The sequence below is a fragment of the Fukomys damarensis genome, unplaced genomic scaffold, assembly GCF_012274545.1.
Source record: "Fukomys damarensis isolate Sample0158 unplaced genomic scaffold, DMR_v1.0_HiC HiC_scaffold_6, whole genome shotgun sequence".
NCBI lineage: Eukaryota > Metazoa > Chordata > Mammalia > Rodentia > Bathyergidae > Fukomys > Fukomys damarensis.
The window spans coordinates 32,340,653-32,351,651 of record NW_022900918.1 but is presented as its reverse complement, the minus strand read 5'-3'; the positions used below and the strand labels follow the sequence as shown (position 1 = coordinate 32,351,651).

Sequence of the window (10,999 nt, the reverse complement as noted above, 5' to 3'; positions counted from 1 at the left end):
AAAAAAAAAAAAAAAAAAAATGCCTTTTAGCAATATGCCTGATTATTAATATTAGCAATACTACCTGATAATGTTGTTATTACTAAGAAAAATGCAAGTTGATTTTTTTCACCCAAGACATACTTGACTACCCAGTATGTGTATAGCACCATGGGTTATTATATAGCCCAGGAGACGTAAGGTTTTTAAAAATTAGTACAAAGTAGAAAGTGATGATTGAAATAAGATTTTTATTTAATTGACCTGTGAATTAATATATAGAATATAGTTTTCAGAGCACTTTTATGCACACATCTTTATGGATCTTAAAACATCAAGGTTAGACCTATAATAACATTCCATACATTTTACAAAGATAGAAGAGTAAGAATACTGACATTGAAATTGTACAACTCTTAGTTTTTTGCCTTCTTTCTAGCTTTTTATAATCAGAGGAGTATACAAAGGATAAAAATTTTTTGTCTTTAGTGATTGTCCATTTGAGAAGAATGGAACAAAAGTAAGAAAAGTATACATCCTCGTAATATAAATGCACCGGAAAAGGGATGGTGTTAGAAAGTTTTCTGATTTCTTCTTTGTGTATAGCAGATGTAGTTACTTTGTACATCTGTTTTGTTTTGGTTTTTTCCCCAGTTCCAGGGATCGAATTTAGGACCTTGCACTTGCAAGGCAGGCATGGTGCCACTGAGCTAAATCCCTGGCCCTGTGTATATCTGGATTTAATGAGACCTACAATAAAGCATGAGACAACTGGCATACCATTTTATAAGCACTGGGGCCAATTTTAGTCACACAAATGGCAGTTTTATGATTTCTATGTGATAAAGACAACATAGGGATTAAATGGTCTTGTGTAGATAGTATTTTCTGATAAATTGATTCATAGCTGCTTTTTAAATGTTCGTTTTCTTTGATCTTTTAAGTTGTACACATTAGGCCTGTGATGAAATATTAGGCTAATAATTAAAAGCACAAGGCTTGCTGTGTTTTACAAGGGCACAACCATGTTAGAAAGCAACAGTGAAACTCAACAAAATATTAACACAGGATCTAGCTAGCAGTATATGAAAAGAGAAATGAGACCACACAGGGCTCATTACAGGAATGTGTGATTCATTCAACATTGGAAAACCAATCAATGTAATTCATCACATCTACAGAATACATTTTTAAAAATAGTATGACCATCTCATAAATGCAGAGAAGGCCATTTGACAAGATTCAACATCCATGTTTTATTTGGAAAAAAAAAAAGAATAGAAAGGAATTTCCTAAACCTAGAAAAGATTATCTACCATTAAAACTACAACCAGAGTCATACTAAATGGTGAAAGACTAAATGCTTTCCTCCTAAAATTCAGATCAAGACAAGATAATATGCCTTCATCAGTGACATCTGACATGTGTTGGAAGTTCTAGTCAGTGCAATAAGATAAGAAAGGAAATTTAACTGTCTATATTCACATGAGACAAAAGAAAATCCCAAAGAATTTATAAAAGAAGCCATAAACCAGTAAGTTAGTTTAACAAGAGCGTAGGAGGGCTGGAGATTTAGCTCAGTGGCACTCTGCCGGCCTCACAAGAGCAAGGTCCTGAGTTCAATCCTTCGGGGGGGGGTGCAGCATAGACAATAAGATTAATAACAAAAATTAATCAGCCTTATTCAGATTTAGAGGTTCTTACTCCAGGATTTTGCTATATTATTAGATTATTTTATGTAATTCCTGGAGGTAAATATGCTAATGACTTTCATTCTCATTCACACAAACCAGTTTTTTAAAAAGTAAAAAGTTAAATTTACATTAGCATCAAAATACATGAAAGCAAGTCTGTATAGATGTTTGCTAAAAACTACAAAACACTAGTGAAAGAAAGCAAAGAAGATATTATTTGATGGAGTAGAAGACTTAGTATTGTTAAGATAATCTTTTCTCCCTGAATTGATATATAGATTCAAAGCTGTCCGTGCATGGAGTTTTGGTGGAAATTGACAAACTGACACAAACATTTATATGGAAAGACAAAGGAACCAGAATATCCAAAAGCTTGAAAGATTCATGCCTATTACAAGACTGTAAAGCAGTATTTGTTTTGGTACCTGGGATCGAACTCAGGACCTTGTGCTTGTGAGGCAGGCGCAGTGTCACTGAGCTAAATCCCTGGCCCCAGCAGTGTTTCTCACTTGGGAATGACTTGCACAGATAACCTCCCCTCATTCTAGCATATATTTCCTGGTGTCTGGAAACATGTTTTTATTGTCATGACTTTGGGGTAAGGGGAAAGATGTTACTGCAGTTGCCATCTAATGGGTAGAAGCCAAGAATGTTGTTAAATACCCTACAGTGTTTAGGACTGCCCCCTACAAAAAGATATCTGGCTGAGAATATCAGTAGTGTTACCACAGAGAAATTCTCCTATAAAGCTATGATAGTAAGCACAGCAGCGTGGTTTTGGCACAAGGATAGACATATGTATTAATAAAACAAAATTTAAAGTGCTGAGGTAGACCCACATATATGATCACTTGGTTTTTAACAAATATTCAAAGCCAATTTAGTAGAGAAAAGATAGTATTTCATCAAATGGTATTAAAACAATTGGGCATATGTGTGCAAAGAAAAAAAACCTTTGCACATTATGTAAAAGTAACTCAAAATGGATTGTAGTTCTAAATGTAAAACTAAAATTTTTGGAAGAAAACATAGAAGGAAATTTCAGGTTAAACATTTCTTAGATGTGCCATAAAACACAATCTAGAAAATAAAAACTTGACAAACTGAGCTTATCAAAATTTTAAAACTTCTACTCTTAAAGGCAGTATTAAAATTCAGAGACAGGGGCCGGGGATGTAGCTCAGTGGTTCCGCCACCTGCCTCACAAGCGCAAGGACCCAAGTTCGATATCTGGTACCAAAAAAAAGAAAAAAAATCAGAGACAAATCGCATAACTAGAAAATGATTTTTATGCAGAATATATGAAGAACTCTCAAAATCCAATAAGAAAATAACCCAATAAAAAAGAGCAAAAGATTTGAATAGACACATTACCCAAGCTGTTCAAATAGTAGATTTGCACATTAAATTTTATTTCACATTAATTATAAACCTTTTTTTTTTTTTTTGGTACTGGGGATCTAACTCAGGCCCTTGCACTTGCAAGGTAGGCAGTGGAACCACTGAGCCAAATCCCCAGCCCCTTTATAAACCCTTCTCAAATGGGTTTAAACAGTAAAAATTGAGTATTGGATCCCACTAGGAAATTCCGTGGGTAGATTGACATCATTCAGCTAATAAAGTTAGCATTGATATTTACCTTGCCAAGGCAGAAAGAAGCTCTTTACTCTGTTACTAAAATTGACAGACCATTTCCATGGCCATGAAATGAATGCTAGCTCCACTCAGGCTCCATCCTGCCCTTTTGTATTCTTTCTGGTGGCAGCATTTGTTGTAGAACTCCAAACTGGGGTCCTAAAACTCACTGTAATTGGCCTGCTTAGGCCACATGCCCACCCATGATGAAGCAGTTGCTGTGACTTGAAAATAGAAGGCTCCTGCTAATGAGTGTACATTTGAGCCACATGTCCCATTTCTTGAGCCATGGGTAGTGTTACCTTCCTCTAAAGTCCATGGCTCTAAGGAAGAGCGACCATGCAAGTTTTAATGGCAAACAGTTTCCAAGGGAGGGAGGAGAGGGTGTTGGTGAGGCAGGATGTTGGTGAGTACCCACCATACTCCGTCACTGGGTTCCTTTGAGATATTTAATTGGGGTTAAAGCCATGTTTAGTAGCTCTCTATGTCTTGGCATTGGCATTGTTTCCTTAGAAAGGAAAAAGAAATTTCTAAATTATATTTTTAGAAAGATAACTAAGCAGAAAAATGAGAGCCTACCTGAAGCTATCAGTGTCATTTTTTCCATACAGGTTACTTTTGCACAGTCATGTAGTGTGACCCCTTTCCCATTTTTGCACATAAACATGATTGGAAAAACAGCTCCCTAAAGAGAACATTATAAGTTGTCCCAAACATGGAAATAGTGTTTGAAAATTCTGTGTCTGCTTTGAAATTTCCCTCAGCTGTCTTAACAGTTACCCCTTCCAAAGGACTACAGCTCTCCATAACCTCTTCTCTGGCCGATGACCTTTCTCTTTGATCAGGACGTGTTGATGGAGCTCCTTGAGCAGTGTGCAGATGGACTCTGGAAGGCAGAGCGCTATGAGCTGATTGCTGACATCTATAAACTCATCATCCCCATCTATGAGAAACGCAGAGATTTTGAGGTATCTGGCTTTTTGTCTTTTTCTATTTGAGAACAATGATGTGACATATCCCCAGAACTACTCTGTGCAAAGAGAGCAAGCAGGCTTTGGTTCAGTGATGATGAAATGGCCTCTGACCCTTCATGTAATACAGAAGGTGATCACCAATAACCACCTCTGAAGAATCATAAGGCATCAAAACATACCTGGCTCTCACTTCTGTGCAAAATCCCACATCCTGAGCTATAAGGATTTCCACCTCAGCACTCTACTTTTGAAAGGTTGCCACAAACAGAGTTTTGTAATCACCAGGTACCCTTTTCCTCGGACTCTTCCATAATCTCCTTGCATAGGAACATAGTAGCCCTTCTGTCCTTCCCAGGCTGGGGAGGTTGACCAAGTGCTCTTAGTATATCCATTGAGTAGGAAAAGCAGACTGAAAATGGCCTCAGGGGACTTTCTCAGACATTTCATAGTATCTTCAAAATAGAATGGATTGTCCTTTGAATAGGAAGCATTACAGTTCATAAATGATCACGGCAACTTATATGGTCAAAATATAATCTTGATTTTTTTTTTTTAAACTCAGGCTCAAGGAATTCTCACCTACATTATCACATTAAATGTTACAGTAAAATGATTATGCTATTTGCAGTGGGAAGAAATGGGCTCTGTTCTGTTTTCCAGAGGCTAGCCCATCTATATGACACACTGCACCGTGCCTATAGCAAAGTGACTGAGGTCATGCACTCAGGCCGCAGGCTCCTGGGGACCTACTTCCGGGTGGCTTTCTTTGGACAGGTGAGCCTCTCCTTCATTCTTACAGATTATTCCAAATCCATTTAAAAATTTTAACACTATAAAGTTGTATCTTATAAACTTCTTGTAGTCTATAAATGATGATTTGATGAATTTGTCATATTTAGCATGGTTCCTGTCTGCCTCTGTAGTAAACTTTCTGCTTTTTTTTTTTTTCTTCCTGTCTTGTCTTTATTACTTTCTTAAGGCAGCGGTAAGTTCTTCCTCCATAAACATTCTTAGTGGCATCTTTGGTACTTCACTGTGGTTTGCAAGTTTCAAGTCTGTATGTATTATCTGTCTAGTCATTACAAACTCCAAAAATTAACATTTTATTCCATTTACAGAAATAAATCATTCATTACTTTATACATCTATACTGCATGTTTTAAGCCAAAATTAAGACTTTATGGTTTTCTTTGTGCCTTTTCATCTTTATCTTTCACAAAATAATATCTCCACAAGTATGTTTACCATTGTAATGTTTCAGAAACACTATAATAGAGGGTTTAATTTAACTTAAATTTTGACCTTCAGGTCTCTAACATTAAAGTGTATAAATTATTATCCATTTATTTAGGGTGTGTGGTTTTCTATGAGCATTATGTAATCTTCACTTTATTCTGTTATTGTCTTTTATAACTTTATAGCAATACCAGTTTACTGACAGTGAAACAGATGTGGAGGTAATTACAGTAAATGCTTACAAAGCAAGTAATGTAGTGAAAGTGCTGCATCTAAACTCCTACTTGATGTGGATGTTTTTTGTTTCATGTTAGCCTGCCCTTTTTTTATATATTGTCTTTGCACTATTTTCTGTCCTTTATTTTAGATGAGAAGCTTTTTAAAATTTTTATTTCCAATATTAACCCCAATCTGGACTTTTTAATTTTCAACCTTTTTCACTTCCCATGCAATCTTAAGCGTTATAATCAAACATGATTGGGTGCTAAAACATAATTACTAGTAATAATGAAAATATTTTCTGATATTGTGCTTCAGGCCTTTAATATTAATTTTTCCTCATCAGTAGAGTAAAATAGAATTTTCTCGAACTTCATGTAGCTTTCGCTACTCCTACTCCAGACCTGAATACTTCTATTCATGCTTTGCAAATGGGAGTGGTCAGGAGAAGGACGCATGTGCACTTCTGAGGCCTGCCTATAGCAGGCAGCTGTATGGTCAGTGTTTAGTGACTTCTGCTTCCTGGGAATGTGAAACAGGCTTGACTCCCATCATTAGAAATCACTGAGAGGGCACAGTCTTGAATTCCAGATCTTTCATTTTCTCAATACTTAAAGACAGCATTCTTGAATAAGTTTGCAATTTTGTGTTTGTCCTTTACCTTTGCACTCAGACCACATTATTACCATTTTCCTTCCTTTTGGACAGCCTATTTAAGTAGGATTTTATTTTAGAAGAATTCCTTTTCTTCCCCTGACCCCCCCCACCCCATAACAAAAGAGCCCTTCCTGGGTATTAAGGCTGGGGCTTATAGTCAGGGCAACTCTAATTATGCTTTACATCACAGGGATTTTTTGAAGATGAAGATGGAAAGGAATATATTTACAAAGAACCCAAACTCACACCTCTGTCAGAAATTTCTCAGCGACTCCTTAAACTTTATTCAGATAAATTTGGTTCTGAAAATGTCAAAATGATACAGGATTCTGGCAAGGTATGACCAAATTTGGATGTTTCATAGCAATTTACTGTTGTTTTGATTGGTTACATATGATTGGTAATATATTGTATATTTGTAATTGTGTATAGTAAAGAAATCTCAGAAAAATTGTAAGAACAGTTGGCCTTGAGTGGCAGTATATTTTTTTCCTCTTAGTACCTTTTTATGCTTTCCATTACATACCTGACATTAAGCATATCTTCATTGCTTAATTTTTGATGTACTGTACTATTTTTAGTCCTGGCAGTTAGATACTCTAAAAGAGTATAGTCCAAGGTTCTATTCTTACTCCCCTTTTCTCTTGCACTTGACACAGCACACATGACTTAACTCTCTGTCACTGGTAGTTGGATATATGGACAGATGGGTAGACAGATGGACAGACCAACGAATGAACTCAGTAGCAAGCACAACTGTAAGAATGAAGTCCATTTTGTGTTTAGGCAGGTTTTCTCAGTTGTTTGGCTCTCATGATGATACTACATGAATCTGCACATTGTCCTGTGTAGTTATGTGTCTTTAGAACATCTCCAGGAATCTGGGTGTCCCACTGCTTCCCAGATCTGAAGCAGAGATAGCACTCCTGTTCTTTACATTAAAAATTCTCAACTTAGCTCTCTACCTCTAAGGACACTGTTTTAGAGTGGTCCACAATTCCTCTTCCTTCTTGAGCTTTCCCTGAGTTTCCCTAGAGTCTGGGATCTGTTTCCTTAGGGACACTCATTTCCTCCACAAGTCCTCCATCTCCTTTCCAGGTGGACAGATAGGGAGTCAGCAGGGGACAAGACAGGCAGAGAGTAAATACCTGACTGTTGGGTTGTGGAAGCAACATAGGAGAGGAGGGAAAGGCCTCATATTGGCCTAGTCTCTCACTTACCCTCATTGTTCTGCTAGTACATTGTCCCTGCTCTCTGCCAAAACTAATGGACCTGCTTCAAGTTTTTCCAGATCAGTTTCTCCAGAGGACAACCTCTGCTCTCTGTTAGAGGAGAGATTAGGAAATAGAACCCAGAGTTCCCAACTCCATTTGCCAACTGCAGACCACTAGCCTGGCTTTTTATCCCACATGATCGTCCTAATTTTAGGGGCTACAAGTGCTGGTCCTCTGTGGGTTTTTGAAGGATGCGCTGACTTCTGTGCAGTACCCAACCTTGGAGTCATTGGTTAGCATTCTCTCCACTCCACTGAGTTAGGTGGCATACTCCATGCACCTGTGTTCCAAGAATTCATTACAATCCCCCATCTGCTACTGTCTGCTGTTCTTCCTGGGTCCTTCACAGAGTTCACAAAGGAAAAGAGAATAACAGTACACATTAACTGGAAATATCAGCACAGTTTTATTAACACCCGCTTACTCCATAGACCAAGATCTAGTTTGCCTTTTTCTCTGAAACCAAAACATTTGTTTGACTCACCTGGTGACTTTCATGCTATAATTATTATCCAGATTCTCAATCATTCTTCCCCTTTTACTGTGTAGTCCTGGATATGCAGTTGAGTTACAGGATCCTGCCCTCCAACAAACACCAGTGCTCCATTCCTGCTGTTGGTATATGCATACAGCTTTGAACATGAAGAGTAAGGAAATATCGGGCCTGGCGGTACACACCTATACTCCTAGCACTTTGGGAGGCTGAGGCAGGAGGATTGAAAGTTAGAGTCCAGCCTGAGAAACTTAGCAAAACCCTACTTGAAATAAAAAATAAAAATAAAAGAAGCTAGAGATGTACCTCAGTGCAAAGGCCCTAGATGCAATCCCCAGTACTCGAAAAAGAAAAAAAAAAGAAAAGAAAATAGGGAAATATTACTGAAAATCAGACAAGAAGGCACCATTCCCACTACCTTTAAATTGTTTCTGCTGAAGGAAGTCCAATTTCGTAGGTTCAAACACAATTATATAATGGTTGGCCATTATATTCCTAGGACTTTATGTATTTTCTTACCTTCTAAACTTAAAAGCATTTTCACATCTATTTTTCATTTTTCTTGACAAGCATTTCTGTTAGGAAATCCTTGAAAACATCTTATTTTCATTCATTTGCTTGCCTGTAAGTCAAGATAGTCTTCCCAGTTCTCTGCACAGTAATTTCTTCTTTGTCCATTTGTACTGCTCTCAAAGGTTAAATAAAATTAAGATGTGCAAAAGTGATCTGTCTTCCTAATAGTTTTTGTTTCTCTATGGAAAATGCCTGTGTTTAATTTTCTTTCATGTCACAGAAATAGAGCACTTCCTGTTCTCAATGGTGGTTTAAGAGTATTTGTGTGCTGAGTTCATCAGAAGCCAAACAGCATTAAATTAATCTTACATTAATTTGTACCTATATTAAATTAATCTGTAGCTATTTTCATCTAATCTGATCTGTCTATAGATTAACAATATTTTGGGGGCCTGACTCTTGATCATTATTCCTAAAATAAACATTTTTCTCTAAGCCAGATATATTAAAATGCTTTTTAGGAAACAATCAGAAATGTAGACTGGAAGTCACTGAACATTAAAACTAGCAGGATTGCTATAAAGCATTCAGTGTTGTGAAAAAGAGTGGGGAATGCTAGACTAACCAAGAATAAAAGACAACTAAATATAACATGTGATCATTGTTTAGGGTCTGGTTCAAAACAAATAGCTTAAAATAACATTCTGGACACACCTGAGGAAATTTCAGTGTAGACTGAGTATTGGGTACTATTAGAGAGTTAGTGTTGTTAGATATGTGATAACACATTGTTATTATAGAGGAGAATGTTCTCTTTTTTAGGAAAAACTGGCTACTTGTCATGATAGTATACATCTGTATGTTATGTACGTGTGTGTGTATATATACATATTTATATAAATATGTGTATATTTGAAACAAATATAGCAGAATGTTAGGAACTGTTGATCTAAGTGGTGGGTATGTCAGTGCTTCTTATAGTACTTTCCCAGCTTTTCTGAATTTTCCAAAAATGTAAGTAAAAGTTGGAAAATACAACTTAGGCTGAGTTTGAGATCCCTTCAAATAGCTCCAATCTTCAATCTTGCTTGTTTATTTAAAGGTCAATCCTAAGGATCTGGATTCCAAGTATGCTTATATCCAGGTGACTCATGTGACACCATTCTTTGATGAAAAAGAATTGCAAGAAAGGAAGACAGAGTTTGAAAGATCACACAATATTCGCCGCTTCATGTTCGAGATGCCCTTTACTCAGACTGGGAAAAGACAGGGTGGAGTTGAAGAGCAGTGCAAACGGCGCACCATCCTGACAGGTATGGTGTCCTCTACACCAAGACACACAGCTCTCTGTTAGAGAGGTGCAGAGCTCTCCATAGCTTCAAGACTAGGAAGGGCCAATAGTTACCTTAGTCAGCTTCCTTCAAACCTATTTCAATTTCAGTAATTTTGAATACGCATGACATTGTTCCATTTATCTATTTACACTTTCTTCCTTCAGAACAGAAGTTCATAACCAATGTTGAGGTCACTTACCCTTCTTAGAGTCTGAGGAAAAAGTAGGCCTTTGCACGCAGCCCAGTGACCTAATATATAGCCCTTTTGAAACCTAGATGGAGCCCCCTCCAGGCCAGGGCCGCCAAGTCAAGAGCCACACTCAGACCTTGTCTCACCAACCACTACTGCATGGACCTGCTCAGTAATTTCAGGCTGAATGAATAAGTGGGACATGTACCTTCCACCTAGTGACTGACACTGGCTGCCCAGCTTCTTCTTGAATACTTCTGGTATCAGGAAGCTCATTCTATTCCAAAGCCACCTTTTCAGCTGTTTTATTAATTGATCTCTTTGGCCCTGTTCAACAGTTCACTTCTCATCCCATTCTTGCAAATGTGGTTTGAATCATTTCCACAAATGTAGAGTCACCTTCAGGGTGGTTTTGACATTCTTTGGGGAAGTTTGGTCTGTCTATTCTTAGATGATGCACAACAACATAATTGGGGTAACCTAAAACAAATTCTTTCTTGGCCAAAAAAAGTCAGTGGGAGGCCAGTTCAGAATGCCAGGAATGACCATAGCCATCAGTTAGACCCATTTTCCCGAGAAAGGCCTTGTTAAAGTAGAATAGAAAAGCACCTACTGCCTCCCTAGAGGCTAGTTCCCATCTGTGGAGCAGTAGAAGTTCTACTTATGCATGATGACCTGCCACAGTTCAGGTGCTTCTCAGCTCTGACTTTAGGCGAGTGAATTGAATGGTGTGTGATCTACCTCAGTAAAGCTGTTACCAGAATAATAATATGGGCCATTATATTAAAAAAAAAAAAAAAA

General features: G+C 37.5%; 1 protein-coding gene across 24 annotated transcripts in view; it reads left to right on the top strand.

Moving 5' to 3' along the window:
• Nucleotides 1-10,999, top strand: part of Dock9 (dedicator of cytokinesis 9) — a 216,531-nt gene that overhangs the window by 194,891 nt on the left and 10,641 nt on the right. For 12 of the 24 annotated variants that reach the window (XM_010604588.3, XM_033760955.1, XM_010604592.3 and 9 more), the window contains 6 exons: nucleotides 4,154-4,276; nucleotides 4,943-5,056; nucleotides 5,262-5,267; nucleotides 5,704-5,739; nucleotides 6,585-6,731; nucleotides 9,777-9,987. In XM_010604588.3, coding sequence (XP_010602890.1) covers nucleotides 4,154-4,276; nucleotides 4,943-5,056; nucleotides 5,262-5,267; nucleotides 5,704-5,739; nucleotides 6,585-6,731; nucleotides 9,777-9,987 — 637 coding nt within the window. The remainder of the gene's footprint in view (nucleotides 1-4,153; nucleotides 4,277-4,942; nucleotides 5,057-5,261; nucleotides 5,268-5,703; nucleotides 5,740-6,584; nucleotides 6,732-9,776; nucleotides 9,988-10,999) is intronic. The other 12 variants (XM_033760957.1, XM_033760953.1, XM_033760952.1 and 9 more) reach the window with 3 other exon arrangements.